General features: G+C 42.1%; 1 protein-coding gene across 6 annotated transcripts in view; it reads right to left on the bottom strand.

Moving 5' to 3' along the window:
* The window catches only part of BTBD9 (BTB domain containing 9), a 191,559-nt gene extending 171,144 nt beyond the window's left edge, over positions 1–20,415 (bottom strand). Inside the window, exons 1-5 of one of the 6 annotated variants that reach the window (XM_042443768.1) lie at positions 20,321–20,411; positions 19,915–20,053; positions 19,286–19,349; positions 4,127–4,335; positions 623–986 (exon numbers count right to left, since the gene is read on the bottom strand). In XM_042443768.1, the coding sequence (XP_042299702.1) occupies positions 623–986; positions 4,127–4,311 (549 nt within the window). In that variant the 5' untranslated portion in view covers positions 4,312–4,335; positions 19,286–19,349; positions 19,915–20,053; positions 20,321–20,411. Of the gene's footprint in view, positions 1–622; positions 987–4,126; positions 4,336–7,346; positions 7,432–19,285; positions 19,350–19,914; positions 20,091–20,320 lie in introns of those variants that run through there. The other 5 variants (XM_042443776.1, XM_042443783.1, XM_042443801.1 and 2 more) reach the window with 5 other exon arrangements.

Below are 20,415 nucleotides of genomic sequence, written 5' to 3'. Positions count from 1 at the left end.
TGAAAAAAAGCTCTCCCATAACTGAAGCAACTGCATATCCCAGAGGATCCATTTACAAAATAAAGGAAGCTTGAGAACCTCAAAAGTCACCAACTTTGTACCCAACTATCATTAGAGAATTCTGAACTGCTGTACTATAAGAGCTGATACTTCTGGACAAAAGAGGACCCTCTTCTGCTAAGAAGATGACATTGCCATGGCTCACCCACAAGTTATGGTAGTCACACAGTGAAAAAACAATCAGCCTAGCAACATCTTGTGGTGTTGGAAAGAGCATAGCCCAGCAGACTCAAGATAATTAATGTATGAATGTACAAAAGTAGGGAAGTATAAGTAATACTGAATCATTCTAAACTCCAGTTGGAGGTCCATGGGATAACAAAAATCTGTTGTAACAAGAACTCCAGCAGGCCCTAGTCTGCATCTTGATAACTTCCAAAGAAACTCCTTCCTCACTAGTGGTCATTCCAGGTATATGCAACATGGGAAATTATGCCTGCACGTCACAGAAATTGTTCTCCATGAATACTGCAGTGTTTCTCAGATCCTATTTTCACAAATGTAAGTATTAAAACAGAAATGACCTTTTTAAAAGTTTAACCTAAGTAATAATGGCACGTACCTTAGAAAGTGATAAAAAACCTTCACTAGACAGCACCTCTTGAGCATTTCTGTCCATAAACATGCAGCACATACATGTCAGTTTGGGAAGCAAGTAGAGGCTAGCAACATCGTAGGTCATGCAAACATTCTGAATGTTAAGGATGGTGCAAAGATACTCAGAGGTGGAATCCTCCAGTTCTGGGAATCCATATTTATGTGCCAAACTCAAGAAATCTAAGAGAACTTCCTCCTTCTCATCTCTTAATGTAGCACGGCCTGTGTAAATATATTTTAACAACATTGTAAAGGCTTCTGCAGTAGTGTCTTGGAGAGGGATTTCTGCTTCAGGCTGAGATTCGCGCATTCCACCATATAACAATGCTCTGTACAAACAGAGAGAAAGAAAGAAAAGATGTAAATGGCATTCTAATAGGAAATTTTAATAAAGACTTGAAGTAAACAGAAGGCAATTAATTCAAACCTATGGCATTTCACCTGTAAATGAAATTTCTGCCATCTACTAAACAACTATATACAGTAGTTGGTCTTTGTTATTGCCTTCAAGTTAACTGACTTATGATGGCCCTATCATAGGATTTTGTTGGCAAGATTTATTCAGAGAAGGCTTGCAACTGCCTTGCTCTTAGGCTGACAGAGTATGACATGCCCATGGTCACCTAGTGGGTTTCCATGGTTGCGCAGAAATTTGACCCAAACCATTATATCACATTAGCTCTCAGATGGTTTTTCAAAAAGCAAATTATACCCATAAATCTTGGATATCAGTGCTTGGTAATAGGTATCAGGAGAAATATCCAAAAGGTCTGACATTTATTTGCAAATTTTTCATAGAACCAATAATGCCAAATGAAGGAAACAGATTCTGTTAACATACATACATCCAGCAGAAGGCTTTGCCTGAGCAATATAGCATTCAATAAGACACAAGGTGATATCCAATGTCACAGTAGGAGAAGCAAATTTGTGGTAACTTACTTTCTACCCTTTCCTTCCACAGCTCCAAGAACCTGCCAAAAAATTCTACAAAGGGTCAGGAGAATATCCTACATGGGGTGGGCTGTGGTATGGTTGCTGAGGGGATCCCCGAAAAATCAAGCTGAGGAACATGCTGCTAGAATTCAATTCAGAGGAGGTGTCTCTGCCCAGTCTTTTGGACTACACCCTTCCTTTTCATTGTTTATAGTCAATAAGGACCAGGTTGACCGCAGTTACCCAGACGGCCTTCTCATCGGCCGCTCCCAAATTGTGGAACGGCCTGTCAGAGGAGATCTGGAATATTACCAACCTTGACAGCTTTAAAAGGGTTGTCAAGACGGATTTATTCCGATAGACCTTCCCTGAATAACCCACCAGGTCCCCCATGGACACAGACCATCAAAGAGAACACCCAAACTGCCCATCCCCTTGTTTCTAACTGGCTTGAATATTGACTATTGTAGTTCTTTTAATTCTTAAATTTTTAATTTTTTGATTGTTTAATGATATTTTACTGTAGTATGGATGGGGGGGGAGGGAATTAATGGGATGTACAGTATTTTAACTGTATGTTGTATTTTATACTGTGTTCTATTCAATGTTGTAAGCCGCCTCGATCCTGTGGGAGAGGCAGCATATAAATAAAATTTATTATTATTATTATTATTATTATTATTATTATTATTATCACTACGACTACTACTACTACTACTACTATTATTATTATTGATGCACATCCCAACCACTATTGGGTAATTTTATTCATCAGAAACTATGGTTGCTATAGTTATGTTATCTAAAGGGGGCATATATTGAATTCTGTAAGAAAAGTAACTTTAATTCTGCTTCCCTGCATGCTTCTAGTATTAGGCAGGGCCACAGACCATGTTGCACTGGAGGCTGCAGGGAAAAGAGAGTTACTTTTCTAACTGTGGGGAAAACTACGTAACTGCATTTCAAGAATGAAAAAAAAAATGTGAGGATGTAAGAGGTAAAATGTAAAATTTCAGGTCTGGCTATGTAATTCTAACTCATATTGCAGGCATACCTCAGTTACAAAGAAGCTCCATTTTACATGGTCTTTTTATGGTTGCCCAACCCCCTTTTCTCCTTGTTCTCCTTCTAGCTGAAAGTTTTTTTTTTAGCAGCATTGGTGCTGGGAGGATGGTGAAGGAAGGCTGGGGTAACACAGAGTTTCAGGCTGCAACAGCATGTCTGCAGTAAACAGTGCAGTAAAGTCGGAGGCTTTCATGGCCGGCATCCATAGTTATTTGTGGGTTTTTCGGGCTATGTGGCCATGTTCTAGAAGAGTTTCTTCCTGACATTTCGCCACAGATGCTGGCAAAACGTCAGGAAGAAACTCTTCTAGAACATGGCCACATAGCCCAAAAAACCTACAAAAAACAGTGCAGTAAAGCTTAAACTGGGAAAGAATGAGATTCTACTCTAGTTGATCCTACTGTAGCCTTCTTACCATAGGCAGGATGAACAACAGCTGCCTCAAGATTCATTTATGGAACATGTGTGAACAGCAAAACATGAAGCAAAGGGGTGAGCAGATAAGTCCCTCATCACCTCCTTCTACCATGTTGAAAAGCACAGATATGTAGGCTTACCAACAACATGGACATCAAAAGAAGAACAGAGGCTTGTGAAAGAAAGTCATCCCTGGATGCATTTCGGAAAAAAGTCTTCCAGTGGCTTTTCAAAGGTTTAATATGCAGTGGTTTGCATATCCAAGGCTTACTTAACCTGTTTAACCTCACATGTGTATATTGCTAGTTTTCAATAAAAAGTCTCCTGAAACATGTTGAACTACTCTTCTTTTTTTTTCTTTTTTGTGGTATAGGAACTATCCCTATTCTTTCCATCTTATTTCAGCTTCTAGTAGCACATTTTCTATTGAAGAAGTCATACTCACGAACACATCTGCTTCATTAACTGTATATACCTGTTATGTATATACAGTTAATGGTTATGACGATTGCTCCACTCCTGACTATGATTGTTGGCTAATGATGAATTGATGAATTGTTATTTTAGAGAACTAATAGGAATGTCGGTTATTTCAGTATTAGTGTTTTATTGATCATTTTTGTATTATTGTATCATTTTTACTGATGTAATCCCGCCTCGATCTTTGGGAGAGGCAGGAAATATAAATAAACTTTATTATTGTTGTTGTTGTTGTTGTTATTATTATTATTATTATTACTTTTATTTTATAAAAACAACTCATAGGTAAATTTCACCACTAAGTCACTGAGGCTATTTTTCCTGGAACCAAGCATGTACAAATATATGACCATCCTTTAACATGACACGTTGATTTGAAATACCTATCTAATGTAGGTTAAAATGTGACAGCGTAATATAGGTATCTTTCCACATTTAAAAATACTGTGCCATAAGAGATGTTCAGACAGCTTTTACGCACTGAACAGACAGCAGCAATTTGCTATTAATTTTTTTTTCATCTTGCGTACCCAGAAGGTCTAAGTACATCTCACAGAAAACTATACTTCACCTGAAATACTGACACCTTGCTGCCAGAATCACTCTATGTGCAGGAAAACGCTTCTTTTCCACAATAAAGGTAACATCGCTGTATTCTTCCCCATTCATCAGAACACCAACATGATCGGACAGAATATGAACGTGGTCAATTTCACCAACTGCTGTGTAAGGGCGGAGTGGATGACTGTTACTCATCTTGCAGAATGCTTGACCCTATACCTGTTTTAAAAAGAGGATTAGAATATTAAAAAGATGCTTCTCTATAATTTACTTAAAAGTCATGTAAATGCAATCTTATTTTCATTAAATGATGCTAAAAGCTGTTTTGCTAGAAGAAAGTCCCAATTTAAAATGTCAGAGCATAACACTGTCAGGCTAACTGTACCAAATAAACAAGCCTTTATAAACTGAATTAGAAGGGGAAAAATCATTATTTTGTAGGATTTCCAAACTGTCAGCCAGCTAGCTAATTAGAATATTCTCTACAAGTTAAAATTGATTCTGTTACCAGGGCAGATCAATTAAGAACCATATAGTGGTACGCAGATTAAATACTGAAATCTACACCAAGAGTTTTCATCCGTAATTAGCTAGAATATGAGTATTTATGACCTATTCTCAGAGGGGCCTGATTAACTCTCCAAAACGGAGATCATAGCGATTTTCAATTATTAATATGGGATGTCTTTCCAGCAAATCATGTTTTATAAAGGCAGAGATACTAATAAGTCCTTGAAAAAGCTCTACAGGGAAAGACTCTAGGTCCAGTGTGCTTTCAGACTGAAGGAGCTTTTATTGAAAGATAAACCTTCTGCTCTTTACTTGCAAAGCCTAAGATCTCTCAAAGGGAGACATGGCATTTGCAAAACATATGTTTCAGCAATTTTGCTCTGTTCATGTTACCCACACAGTGCATAATTTGAAGCCACATTTTTGAATTTCCATAGGGGAATGGAGAAAAAGTTCTGTGAACATTTAAATAAAACATTTTCTGATGTGATTTTTTTCCTTTTTTATTTTTTTTTTTTACTAATTGAAAGCAAATCCTTGAAATACCAAAGATATACACACAAAAATACCCATACAAACATTTACATTTATGCCCTTTTCCCCAGGCCTGGCACTCTATGTCAAATTTTACAAAGCAATAAATAGGCTGCCTTCATTTAATATTTATGACATTTGAATGCTTCATGAACTTCTTTACAACATAAGGTTCTCTGGACAGCTTACAACAAACCTAAGAACAATTTACAGTCATCCCTCCCCATCCATTCCAGACCACCACCACCACCTTTGGATAGTCAAGCCCCTCCTGCGCACACCATTTTGTCCCTCCTAGCTTGCCATTTGCGGAAACTCAAAACCACAAATGGGAAGTCTGCAAACGAGGATGAATGAGTGTAAATACAAAATAAGCATGAAAGCAAAAACAATATACTGTAAGTACAAAGAACAAATTTCACAGAAGCACTAGAATTAAAACCATTTAAAAAAAATGTCTGAGAGGGCCAGATTAGAGTTATTTAAAAGGATATGATAAACACAAAGGCCTTCACCTAGTGCTAAATACTGTATGTTCTCTAGGAAGGATGGGAACTGAGTGGTTGGTACTCACAATGAATTGTCATTCTGGGATGGCAGGAGGAGCAGTCCACCAGAGATGTTTTTAAATTTTCCTGCATCATTGGTTGGCATGTAGGCTTTAACCTATCTCTGGTGGATTGCTCCTCTGTGCCATCCCAAGTATATGTTGTTACTTAAAAAAAGAACCAGTCCTCTCCATTGTAGTCCCCCACTGAACAAAGTGCTCAGAACAGAGTCTCTGAAGAATTTATTGAAGTTAGTATATGTGTGTAGGGAGATGAATAGTATTTTAAGGCTTTCAAGTCTAAAAACTTGAAATTGGGCCCATAAGCATGGGCATTGGTGGCAAAGCTATTACCATATAAATACGATGAAGGTGAATTAAAAGGTGCTTCAAGCCACAGATGTCAATGACTCTTGAAAGACACTATCAAATTTTTAATCTATAGGAAGAGTGAAAAATTTGGCAGGGGACTGTTTTAACTGCTGAAATGAGCTGTAGTTCTTCAGAGAATGCAACTGAGAAGTGACTAGAATTTTTGCAGGCAATTTGGCTTGGGTGCTGCCAGGTGCTACGAAAACTGCTGTATTTGGAGATTTTTGGTAGCATTTAGGTGTGTTTTTCTACCTGAAAAACTAAATTGAGGCTGCGAACTGGAAGCTTTGGGAAGCTGAGAACTTAGGGATTCAAGAATTAAAGGGTAGTATGGCTCCCACTGGACACATTTTCCCCAACCCTGTCTTGGGGACTACAATCCACTGAAACTGAAAACCATTCACCTGGATGAATGAAACCCAACCAACATTATCTTCACTGTGTCTGATTCAACTTTATTTTTTTCACACTCATACAAGTCATTACTATACACAGCACTGGTTCAGAACAGGTTCCAAACTGCTTCTGATGAACATGAAAAGAAAGCTGTATGTCTGTGTACATACTGATGATACTTCAGACCAGACTTCTCCTAGCAGTTTCACGCAGATGTCAAAATAGCATGGGGGGAAAAAACTTCAGAAACTGTAAATTTAATCTCCCAACACCATCATGTAGAGAAGGCCAACTACAAGCAGAACCACCACTAAGATTCAAGATGCCTCCCGGATCCAAATGAGACAACCTATAACACAACTCATGACAGTGAAAGCTACCGAATCTAAGTTGATTAAACCCTCTGCCCATTTGGTTTTTCTCTCCTAGAAGCACACCGGAAAAAACGGAGTCAGAGAAACTGTCCAGGGAGGTTAGGCCCGTGGTAGCAAGCCTATGGCATATTTGCCCTCTCTAGCACACGAAGCCATTTTGGAGGGCACACGGAGAGACAGGAGGACAGGGGAAGAGGACAAATACATACTACACAAAAACATACTACAATCTGTGGAAATGTACAATGGCAATGCTAATAGAAAAAAATGTATTATTTGGCACTTTGAAAGAAATAATGTCATACAGGTAAAATGTGAGAATAAAATGATAAGGGAGCGAATGTGTACTGTCTTGAGCACCTTAGATATTTACATCTGAGAAAACTATATCTATATATTAATTCTCATTTTAGAAATCATACCATTTTTCAGTCTTCTGGGATTTAATATCAATTTAGACTTCAAAAGGAACAAAAAAAAAAGAATAATCACATCACCTTTTTCTTCTTCCCATGGGAATTGACAAGCTCACCATCTCCCCTGCCCTCCATTACAAAGAATTACAATGGGAAGGTAACTGGATTATCTTAGTGTACATCATTTTCATCACAACTTCTGGATATTGGATGTCAGGTTAAATGACTGTTCCATCAAAAGAAAAAAGGCAAGTTAATTCAGGTGTGGCTGCAATCACATAAGACGCCGCCGCTCGCCCTCCTCCATCAGGGCAGCGGCCCAAGAGGACTTCTCTCCGCCGCTGGAGCAGCGTTTTCGGAGGAGCGGGGACGGTGAGAGCGGCCCCATAAAGCCGGCTCCCGGCCTCCCCACCAGAGACGCCGCCGCTCGCCCTCCTCCATCAGGGCAGCGGCCCAAGAGGACTTCTCTCTGCCGCTGGAGCAGCGTTTTCGGAGGGGTGGGGTTTGGTTAGTAATGTTGGGCTTATACTGTTTGGATATGTTATTGCTGTTATGTAATATTGGTTGTTCTGAGACATGTATAGATTTTTATCTTGTATTGAATTGTATTGTTGTCCTGTAGTGAAATGCATTGTTATTTGTTATTATGCTGTGCTTGAAATATGTAATGCTATGCCATTGTTGTATTTTTATCTTTGTATTGTAGTATTTGCTTTTTATGCTGCTTGTAAATTGCATTGTATAGTATTTTACTTGTTGTAAACCGCCGTGATCATGGGAACGGCGGTATATAAATAAAATTTCATTTCATTTCATCATTTTCATAGGCTTGCAGAAAGACTTCTAAAACGAGGCCTGCTTTTTTATTTATGTGTGTAAAAGATGAAATAAGATTCTCCACATTAACATCAAGGAACAAATGTCAAAATATTAAGTAATGTGGAATTTAACTAAACTAATTGCTAAGGATGACAGGATAAAGACAATTATGCCAATTCTCACATTGCTACTATTGGACCAACCAGCTGTATATCTCAAATTTCATGTTTTAAGATTAAAAACTGGGACAGCTAAAAACAATATATACTTATGATCTTCAAGACCATAAGTACACAATGCTCTCTCAGACAGTGCTTCAGATTTGAACAACAAATGGCAAATCAGTACATAATGTGCAAGCACCACACAAACAATTCCAAGTGTCTAATATTGGTTATATGCCATTAGAATAGGAACTATGCTGTTTCTGTATCCTCTGCTGCCGTGGTTCTTAACCTGTTCTTTACCAGGAACCTTCTTTAAATATATTTTGTTGTTGTGGACCCCCAAAACTTAAATCAAGATTTATAATAATAATAATAATAATAATAATAATAATAATAATAACAATAACAACAACAACAACAACAACACTTGAACACTGAGCCAGCAACTGCACTATCTTTTAAACCTTCCTTCAGAGGCACCAGAGAGGGAAGGGATGTCTTTTCTCCTGCTTCTTCCCACCACCTTGTAGTTGGAGCAGACTGAATGACAATGCACAGGGCTTGCTAGCCTTTGCCATGGTTCCTGTCATGTGGCCACTCCACTCCTGGAAGGAGGTGGGCTGAACAGATAAGCAACAGCAGAGTGACCACGTGACAGAGTCCAACGCCTTGCGTGTTGCTATTCGTACTGAGGCTGAAGCACATTGAGTTCTTCTCCCCAGAAGCGAGGGAATCATGAAGTCCAAAAAATGACTTGTGTATGTGGAAGTCAATAACTCTGCTCCCCAGAAGCAGGGGATTGTGAAGCACTGTCCAAAAATGGGAGTCTGTAACTCTCCTCCCCTAGCAGTCCCTTCCAGATCTAAGATTCTGAGATACTATGATTCTATCATACCACTAAGAACATTTTGATGGGATATGGAATGAACTAGGAGGTAGAAAAAAGGTGTAGAGGTGATGCCTGGCAGAGGCAGTCTGGGAGCAAGGCAGAGCTGTTGTGGTGCCAAGGTGGGAAAGGGAGGTATGGGGCTATTGGCGGGAAAGGAGACAGAAGAAGAGGAAGGCAAAGGGAATGCAGAGCAGGGAAGGTGGTTGTGGTGATTGGGAGCTGTGTCATGGGTAAATGCCCCGGTTAACTCAGAAGAGGCTTCTGTTAGTTGACATCTGTTTTGAGGTGGGGGTGCCAGAAGCTTTGCTTGCTTGTTAGTCCACAGGGTAATCAGATGTCCTCCGTTTCCAGGATATGTTCTACATTTCAGCCTTCTGTCCCAAAGGAATTCCAAAATATTCTCCATTTTAAGCATGACTAAGAAGCGTGAATTTATACTTATATTATTGTTCTTAGCTTTCATTGGTAATGCCCTACATTTTTCTTGAATGTCCTACATTTTGCAGTGCCTTGTCTTCCTTTATTGCTATGGCATCTGGTCACCCTAACCAGTCCACCCACTCTTTCTTTCCTTTTTTCTTTCTTTCCTTCCCTCCTTCTCCCATATAGGTCTCTCCACCCCCCTTCTGATGAAAAAGGCAAAGCAAAAGGTAGTGTTGAAGCATTTTTGTGATGAGCCTGGGCTGCTCCCAACTAAGAGGAAGAGAGAGAAGGGCAATGGCTGGCTATCAGCTCCGTTGTCACTCAGCTGCTCAGTCTCCCTCCTTACAACAGTGGAATGGCCACATGACAGGCGACACACAGCCAGCCAGCCAGCCAGCCAGCCAGCCAGCCAGCCAGCCAGCCAGCCAGCCAGCCAGCCCTGGCTCCAGTCATATATCTGCTCCACTGCAAGATCCAGGTGGACTAAGCAGCCATCAAGCATTCACAGACCCCCTGGAAGTACCTGGACCATAGGTTACGAACCACTGCTCTCCTGCACTTGCTACCCTGCCCCTTAAATGAAACCTTCCCTATGCCTCATTACTGATCTGGTTATTAAAAGAAAATGTGCTATTTTTCTGATACTGTTCAACTTGCTATGCATTTCGTTTTGATGCAGCACCACATAGTATATTGCACAAGCAAGGCAAAATTGTATGCAATAAATACCTACAGTAATATTTTTGTTGGCACAAATAAGCTAACTTCTTATGGGTCCGTAGGAGACAACAGAATTTAGAGGTAATTTTAAAACCTGATCAGATGTATAACTAAATATAGGAACTGAGAATAATTATAAACAAAATGGGAAGATGAAGATAATTGCATAGTTTGTGTTTCCTTCCCACCACTGAAGTTAACAGCACTTAAAAATAGCAATTTCAAGAGAAACATTTACATCAACTTAAATTCAAGTATGTAAATACCAAGCAATTGACAGATCACACTATTTCTGCTAGAATCTTCAGCTCCCTGCCTTCTTAAAGAGCTGGTCAGGTAGTCAGCATTATAGAACATTAAAACTCCCAAAATAATACTGAACTTGACATACAATTATCTTTGTATGCAAATTTCCCATCCCATGTTGGCAAATGAATAGTACAGAGAACAGCCTTCCAAATTTGTGACTTTGACTTCTGCAGATTTGATTATTGCAGATAATATGTTCTCTCTAGCATCTCTAGGTCCTCCAACATGACTCAATGGCTAACTTCTGCCAGAGGTCACGCTGGGGGACCCAAAGATTCCTAGAAATAACAGTTCTTTAGGCATTTGTATGTTCTCCAGAACTATTCTGTATTCAACTTCCAGCCAATGTTGACCACAGAGTTGCTCTGGAGGACATAGAGATTCTTAGAGAGATGTATCTTGGATTTTTTTTTTTTAAAAAAAAAATTAATTTGTGGTTTTCCCACTTTCATAAAGACCCTATGTTCCTAACCCCAGTGGATGGTCCACTGTAAAATAAAAGGGAAAGGGTTCATAGCAAGAATCCATTCATAGGGTTCAATCAATTTAAGTCCCTTCAAAGGGAACTCTATCACAAGGATAGCCTGCATTGCTATGCCTTTATCATCTCTTGGTATCATTGTGAGGATACTACTTTTTAAGATGTCTTAGTTCATTGCTTTGTTTTATTGAACGTTTGGTTGTTTTAATCTAATTCTTTAACTATTGTATTACCTGATTTCAAGTGTGTAGGGGCCCAAAACAGATTTCCAGTCAGTTTTTACAAAAGGGATAGGTATGATCCACAAGGTAGGGGTGTGTGTGTGTGTGTGAAAGTAGAGTCCATCCCTCATCTTCTACAGCTCCCTATCCCTTCTTTACACAGAGATAAATGTTCATCAAGCCCTCCCTCATGGCCGCTAACCCACAACAACAAAATCTATTATGTAACCTGCTCTGGAAGCCTTTTCAGCTATCAAATAGAGTAAACATGGTTTAAATCATAAAACCATAGAGTTGGAAGTGACCCCAAGGGCCATTTAGTCCAAAGCACTTCTGAGAGATAGCCATATAATGTTTGTTTAAAGACCACCAACTAAGAACAATCAATCCACCACACGCCAAGGCAGTCCAGTCTACTGTCAAATAGCTTTTACCATAAGAAAATTCTTCTTCATGTTTAAGTGAAATCTCTTTTCTTTCAGTTTGAATTCACTGGTCCTAGTTTCTAGAGAAGCAGAAAACAAGCTTGTCATCTTCTACACTGCATTCCTTCAGTTACTTAAAGATGGCTATCATTTGACCTTCAGATGATATATACCCCAAGTGAGTGTTTTTGTGCCCCTGGAAGGCCCCTGGGCAGCAAAAAAGAAAAAAAATCCAGATGAAAATGGGAATTGCTGCCCCTGAAAGCTATCAGGCAAGGTGGTTCTCCTCTAAAACAAAGAACAGGGGCACTTTTCTGTTGCCTCCCCCACCCAAAGTGTTACAAAATGTGGTAAAACCAGATTTTTAGGTGACGTCCATGTTGGGGACAGAATGAGACCTTGGCGCTTGCTCCACGCATAGAATGGGCTAATGACTATTCATTGCCTTTTTCATTACTGTTTTCTTCTTGCTGGGCTCTTCTGAGTCTTCCCTTCAATTCTTCACAGCTTGAATTCCAAAAGTTCTCTTCTCAGTGGCTCAGGCGCCACCTTTTATGCTTTCTGGAAGTGTTCACCCTGCGTGTGTCTAATTGGATTTGAGGGCCCAACTTTCTCCCCTCTGCCTCTCCCACTCCACGGATGATAAAATGCTAACAAATCACAAGAAAGAGACAGAAAAGCACAATATCTATTTTGCATTAGTTCCCCCCTCCCCCCCAAAAAAGACTATATACACCCATGCAGCAGAAGAGCCCTTGGCAAGGAATCTGGGTTGCAAAGCAAGATTGATAAGGATTCAGCCAAGGATCACTCAATTAACCCAAATGAGTTCAAATCTGCAGGGCCAGATGAAGTTACACCTCAGAGTATGGCTGATATAGTCACAGAACCACTTGCCATCATTTTTGACCAATATTGGTTAGCAAATGAAATATCAGAGGACTGGAAAAGAGCAAACACTGTCCCTCTTTTCAAACTCCATACCCACACCCACCCACACCCCACACTCCCAAAAAAGTGCAGGAAACTACAAGCCAATCAGCCTGACTTCAGTACTCGGGGAAAAAATATTAGAAAGGATTACACCGGAGTTTGTGTGCTAGTACTTTGATGACAATGAAGAGTAGGAGGCAGCATCAATTGGTCAAGAACAAATCCTGCTAAATTAGAATCATAGAATGATAGAATCATAGAGCTGGAAGAGACTACAAGGGCCATCCAGTCCAACCCCCTGCAATGCAGGAAATCTCAATCAAAGCATCCCCGACGGATGGCCATCCAGCCTCTGCTTAAAGACCTCCAAAGACTCCACTACACTCCGAGGGAGTTTGTTCCACTGTTCCTCCTAACGTTGAGGTGGAATCTCTTTTCCTGCAGCTTGGATCCACTGTTCCTGGTCCTGTTCTCGGGAGCAGCAGAAAACAAGCTTGTTCCCTCCTCAATGTGACACCCCTTCAAATATTTAAACAGGGCTATCATATCACCTCTTAATCTTCTTTTCTCCAGGCTAAACGTCCCCAGCTCCCTAAGCCGTTCCTCATAGGGCATCGTTTCCAGACCCTTCACCATTTTAGTTGCCATGCTTTGGACACGCTCTGGTTTCTCAATGTCCTTTTTGAATTGTGGTGCCCAGAACAGGACACAATATTCCAGGTGGGGCCTGACCAGAGCAGAATAGAGTGTAACTATTACTTCTCTTGATCTAGACACTATATTTTTATTGATGCAGCCTAAAATTGCATTGGCCTTTTAGCTGCCACATCACACTGTTCACTCATGTTCAACTTGTGGTCTACTTGGACTCCAAGATCCCTTTCACATGTAGTCTCATTCAGCCAGGTGTCCCCCATCCTATATCTGTGCATTTTATTTTTCTGCCCTAAGTGCAGTACCTTAAATTGACCTTATTTCTTTTCTTTTTTAATGAGATTATTATTTTAGTAGATGGTGGGAATGCTGTAGATATTTATCTGGATTTCAGGAAAGCATTTGATAAGATCTCTCACAATATTTTGATTAGCAAACTGAATAAATAACAAATAGATGGTAGCACCATAATTTTTGAAAAACCATGCTCTAAGAGTTATCATCAACGGCTGCACTTCAAACTACAGTCGGTCCCCTCCTTATCCACAGATATTATATCCACGGATTCAAGCATCCATGGCTTGAAAACATTTTTTAAAAATCCAAATAGCAAACCTTGATTATCCGTTTTATATAAGAGACACCATTTTGTGTTGCCATTGTATTTAATGGGACTTGAGCATCCACAGATTTTGTACAAGGAAATCTCAAGTGAAGTGCCTCGTGGACAGAGTCATGGGCAGACTTGGTTTCCTGCCAGTCAATCATGATTCGGGGTGACTGTGAGGGAGGAGCTGCAGGGGAAGGAGTAAATATAAAAGGCAGGAGTGAGTGACTGTGAGTTCAGTTGAGAGGGGAGTTGAAGAGAGTTGAAAGGAGCTGAAGGGAACTGAGAGGCTGAACAGACCGGCACTATGAGCTGCCATCAGGTGGAGTGGTGGTGTGGCAGCCGCATGCCCTGACTCTACCTCCAAGCTGCTGTCATGCCACCTGCTTGGTCAGACAGTGGGCGGTGTGGATATCCTCCTGCAGTGCAGCATTTTCCGGCCTGAGAGGGAGTGATCAGGCAGGCCCAGCTCCATCAGGGCTAGCCTGAATGATGAGGTTCCTCCCATCTTAACTGTCATATTCCAGCCTGAGAGGGAGTGATCAGGCAGACCCAGCTCCACCAGGGCTAGCCTGAAGAAAGAGGCTTATGAAGACACACCCAACTAAAGGTGGTGGCAGGTTCGGGTGTGCAACGCCGGTACCCTGGTGAAATTAAACTCTTTTACCCAAAAAGGCTCTGAAGCTGAATGTAAAGTTCAAAAAGGAGGAAGTTTAATTTAAAGAACAAAAGTAAAGAGTTTTCTCCTCCCCAGCTCTAGATAAAAGATACTTTACAGTTTGAGTTTCAGCAATCTTCAGGATGTCATCTCTCTGGGTTTGATCTTGGTTTGATCTCCTCGCTCAATGGAGCTGGTGCAGGGTCTTTCAGCTCCTGAATTCTTTGACTTGATGTAGGTAACAAATTTCGCTGACTTGTTTCTGGTAACTAAAATGACTAACTTGTTCTTGGTAACTAAATTGGCTAACTTGTTCTTGGCAACTAAATCGGCTAACGTGTAAGAAATGCCCTTTCTGGCTGTCTGGGCCTGTTTGCCACCAAAAGACAGCTCTCTGCCTGCTCACAGCAAAGACTGCCCCAAACTAAAAGCCTCCAGCTAAAACAGAGCATGCTGGGAAGGGGCAAACCAAACCTAGAAAAAAAGCAGGGGATCCTACAGCTCCTCCCACAACTAATACAATGAACATTTCCTACATTGAAACATACCATGACCTGAACTAATATGAAGAGAATGCAGGGGGAGATTCAAACAGTCCTGGCTGGACATCACAAGGCTCCTCCCTCCTTAACTGTCATCTTCCGGCCTCCTATTCCCCTCCAGCTATGCTCTGACTGTGCAGGGGAGAGGCTTTCATACCCTAATGAAGTTGTGAACTATGCTGGCGGTGGTATAATAGTCACCGGTAGGGCCTCTCATGCCAGACAGGTCACAACCGAAGGGTCTGACCAACAGCCCCAAACGGCAGGATGGGCTCTCTAGCCTTATGGCAACCACCCTAGGAGAAGGAAAACTCTAATCCCAAACCCGGGCAGATGGTGCTCGTCTAACCCTGTAAGGTCAACCATCTAAGAGAAGGAAACTCTAACCAAACCTATGACCCGAGGACCTCGCTGCCACCATCCATGCTTGTCAAGGCCTCAGCAGTCGAACCTCTGGTTTAAAGGGTGAGGCCAGTTCTGTGCACGCTGCACTCCACCAGAAAAATCCATTGCACAGGCTTGAAGGATACATCCAACGTCATCAACGCGTTTGTAGAAAGCACGGATGAGTCCTTCCTGAATCTTCGTTCACGAAGTAAAGCCAAGAAGAAAGCAGCATTTACACACGATGCACCAGAGAAACGAAGCAAAAGCACCACTGCCGCAGCAAGGATAGCTTTTTTCAGCTCAAAAAGGAGCAGCATTTTGCTGCTTTCTTTAGAGCCTGCAAATCACTGGATGGGGGCTGCAGCGTGGAGTTAGTTCAGGTCATGGTATGTTTCCCTTTGCAGTGGCTTGCCGCTGTTCCTTTGACCACCAGATCGGGGCCGCAAAGGGTCTGTTCAGGCCCCGAGTTGAGAGAAGGATACTGACTGGGAGAGAAAGGCCCGTTACAGACAGGCTTAAAAGTACGCGTGGAGCGCGTACTAGGGTTAAGACGGGACGGTGCTTCTGCACCGCCCTAACCCTAGTGCACGCTGTGCGCGCACAAAATGGCGGCAGCCGTTCCACACGGCCACCGCCATCGATACGTCACGGCCGTGCTGCCTCCAAATGAGGCGGCGCAGTTGTGACGTATTGGGGTCGCGGCAGGGCGCCTAGGGCACCCTTTCCGCAACCCCAGAAAGAGCTCCGTTTCGGAGCTCCTTCCTGGTTTGGTCAGCTGGGCGCAGCCTTCAGACGGCTGCGCCCAGCGGACCAAAGGAGAAAGGGGCCAAGGACACCCCTTTCCAGGCTGCAGGGAAGGGGCCTTTTGCCTCTTCCCCACAGCCTGGAAAGCGGTGGATTGGGGCCTCAGCGGCTGCCGCTCTGGCCACTGAGGCCCCGATCCGGTGGGGAAAGGTGCGCCTACAGGCCGCCCCAAAGGGGCAGTCTGTATCGCGCCAAAGTGTGTTGGAGATTGTAAAGAGGAAACTGTGAGATGCCTGCAGCTGTTACATTAATGTAATCATACCACGCTTGAACTAAGCTACATTCTTGCTCAATGTTACTCAATAAAGTCAATGTTTATTTGTTGTAACAGAAGTCTCTCCTTGGATGAATTCTAAGACATATAGGCACAAACAAACACACTACCTAAGATATTAAACTATTAAGAGGAAGACACTTGGGATCCTCTCCTTGTATACATGTAGGGAAAGTGTATACATTTAAGTGGACATTTAGGTTATACACAGGTGGATGCTGGGCAGGTGTCTTTGATGAGGGGCCTTTTATAAGTGAGAGGTAAAAGGTAATCCCAAGGCTTAGAAAGGAGGTCACATCACAGGTGCCATCAAAGAGTCATCCACAATGGCTGGGCTTCAAACTACAAGGAAGTCTCAAGTGGAGTACCTCAGGGTTCTGCCGTAGCATCATTACTCTTCAAGTAATGGAGAGACTTTTTATCAAGTTTACAGATGATACAGAAGTGGGAGGGTGGCTAACACATCAAAAGGCAGTAAGAGAATTCAGAAGGAGCTAGACCTAGAAAACTGGGCAGAAATTAATAAAATGAAATTTAGTACTGACAAATACAAAATTCTACATTTGCACAGGTACAGGGCAAGCGATACAGTATGTTTTTTCTAGACTGTGATAATTATGTTCCTTAAACTATCTGTGCTACAGAAAATCACATTGTAAAAACAACAGGACTAATGGGGAAAACAGGAATAGGTGCATATCCCCCCCAAAAAAATTGCTGTTGGCTAAGATATTCACTTAATTTGCCACAAATTTTAAAATGGATAAATCTTAATTGTAAGAATAATTATACATGAAAATATGTATTTATGGCAGGAGTGGGCAAAGTATGCCCCCCCAAGCCTCTGAAGCCCCCTCAAGAATGGAGAGAACCCCCTCTCCAATATTTTAAAACTTGCTAATAACACTTGCTGAGCCTTGGCACAGAAAAACCCTCAGCTTGCTGTAGCATTCAAATGTTGTTCAAATGCCCCCTCTCACACTTGGCCCAACGTAAAATCTCATCCCTTACCAATGTCCCCAACCCTTCCTACCATCCACCACACTCACTTGTTTCCATGTTTGGAATCTCATGCCTGGCTTCCAAACGCTCCCTCCGCCTTCTTCCATCCACCTTACTTCAGTCCCTTACTTCTCAGACACGGATTACAAACTGAACAACTATAATATAAGGGGAGGTGGGGTTGCCACTGAACAGCTAAGATGGGAAGAGGTGCCACTTTTGAATGCTCAAGATGGAATTGCACTATAGCCAGTTAAGAGTTTGCATTTTATCAGTGGTATCCTTCTATTAACTAACCATGTTACTACCAATTGCCAAAAACACAGGTTTTTACAAAACCTACTATACATGGCTCAGCTGTACTCCATGCAAAAAGGATTTTGGATTATCTGTTGATCATAAATTGAACATGAGCCATCAGTGTGTTGCTGCAGCAAAGAAAGTGAATGCTATTTCAGCCAGCATTAATCGAAGTATAGTCCAAGCCTGCATCTGGACTGCAGAAGTTATACAGTTTCACACCACGCTTAACTGCCGTGGCTCCATTCTATGGAATTTTGAGATCTGTAGTTTGTTGTGGCTCCATAGGATGGAGCCATGGCAGTCAAAGCAGCGTCAAGCAGAACTATTTCTGCAGTGCGAATGCAGCCCCAGTTAAAAGAAGTAATAGCTCCTCTATATTCTGTATAGGTCAAGCCTCATCTACAATATTGCATTCAGTTTTTGGGTCCTTCATTTTAAGATATAGACACATTGGAGTAGATTCAAAGAAAGGCAAAAGGATGACAATATTCCCAAGAAGTATCAGTGTTAGGCCCAATACGGACTGGCCTGGATTTCATTTCATTTCATGTCAAATATTGATGCCCTGCTCTTCTGCCACAAAGGCTCTCAGAGCAGCTTACAAATTGTTAATTGGACAGCCCCATGCCCTCAGGCTTACAATATAAAAAGAGATGACTCAAAAGGAAAGGAGACTGGCAGTGAGGAAGGGAATCAAGTCCAGCAGAAATTGCCGGTCTCTCTCAAAGGCCAGGGTGATAGCAGTTAAGATGGAGAGAGGGCCTTTCATCCGTCTCTGGGCCCAGGCATGGTGGAGCTGCCTCTGGAGCAGAAGCTAGCGCAACATGCAGCAGGCAGACTACCACCCACAACGTCTAAAATGGCTTGAGCAAAATAGCTGAAGGAGATCCTCATCCCGTATTATCAAGCCCACACTCTTAGCTCAACCATGATCTTTCTTTTCTTTTCAGATGAGAAGAGGATAATTGGGGGGAAGTGGCTTTCTGACTATGGTGCTCCATTTATGAAATGCTTTCCCTACAAAGGCTTGCACATTATTAACACAGACCTTGGCACCATGTAAAAACCTTTTATTCACTCTCAAAAGTTCAAAACTTATCAACAGTTGTTTTACCGTGAGCTTTTATAATGACACGATGGTGTAAATCAATTTTGGTGAATAGCAACAGAAGCAGGACCCATAAAATCAACCTGTCATCTGTTACGTATTTATCTGCTATTTATAGCTGTTATTTACACCTGTAGTATCAGAGTCAGTATGCCTCTTGGGAAACGCAAACTGGAGGATGTAGTTACATTCTGGATATGCCAACAGGCTTCCCATAGAGGCAGCAGCCTGGCCATTCTGCAGACAGGGCCTGCATGGCTCCTGCCATGATGAGGATGATGCTTTCTTACTCACCTCTCCCTACAGATCAAGACAAGGAGCAACACAGGAACTGTTCACAGAGGGTCCAGACGGGTGCCTGTAATTAATAACAATAATGATTTGTTATTCTTTTTGTTATCATTATTTCTTACCTGCCTCTCCCCATGGATTGAGGTGGGGAGCCATGCAGGCACTATTTGCAGGTGCCTATTATTATTATTATTACACATCTCTCCCTATAGACTGAGGCAGTGAACCACCAGGCATTGTGTGCAGGGTGCCCAGGAAGGTGCCTATAACTAATATAAATAACGACAACGACAACAACAACACAACATGCTTAGTAGATTATTGTTGTTATTATTATTATTGTTATTATTATTACTGCCTACCTCTCCACATGGATCAAGATGGGGACCCATTCAGACACTATTTGCAAAGTGCCCACACAGGTGTCTATTATTGTTGTTGTTATGTTTAGTAAACTATTACTATTATTATTATTATTTCTTCCTCCCCGCCTCTCCCTATGGATCAAGGCAGGGAACCACGCAGGCATCTTTTGCAGGGTGAACAAGCAGCAGCTGCCTATTTTTATTATTAGGTGTAGTAAACTATTAGCATTACTATTATTATTATTATTATTACTTCTTCCTACCCACCTTTCTGTATGGATTGAGGCAGGGAACCAGGCAAGGACTGTTTGCAGAGTGGGCAAGCAGGTGCCTCTATGGGAAGAAGCCTGTTGGTGCTGCTATCGCTGTCATTATCACTGTTGTCATTATTACTCCTCCTCGGTCTCTAGAGAAAAACCCAGCACAGTCTTGACGTGAAGGCACTGGACCCAGTCCATTAACACACACACAGAGATAGAGAGAGACCTTGCTAGCCATGGCATAGGCACTGGTCAAGCCACGCCCCCTCCCCAGCCATGATGAAGGGCCTCGAGGGGAGGGGGCGGGGTCAACGGTCATAACGGCCATTCCTCCCTCCCTCCCTCCCTCCCGCGGAGGAGGAGGGGGAGGAGGAGGGGGCCCTGCGCGCGACCCACCCTCCCCTCAGACTTACCCACCGGCTGAAGAGCACGGTCAGGCCCCCTTCTCCGCCGGCTGCGCCGTTCTACGCGTCGCCTTGCGCGCTGACGTCACTTAGCAACGACGCCC

The sequence above is a fragment of the Sceloporus undulatus genome, chromosome 1, assembly GCF_019175285.1.
Source record: "Sceloporus undulatus isolate JIND9_A2432 ecotype Alabama chromosome 1, SceUnd_v1.1, whole genome shotgun sequence".
NCBI classification, from domain to species: domain Eukaryota; kingdom Metazoa; phylum Chordata; class Lepidosauria; order Squamata; family Phrynosomatidae; genus Sceloporus; species Sceloporus undulatus.
Note: the sequence above shows the minus strand (reverse complement) of the source record. Positions and strands in the feature narration are given on the sequence as shown.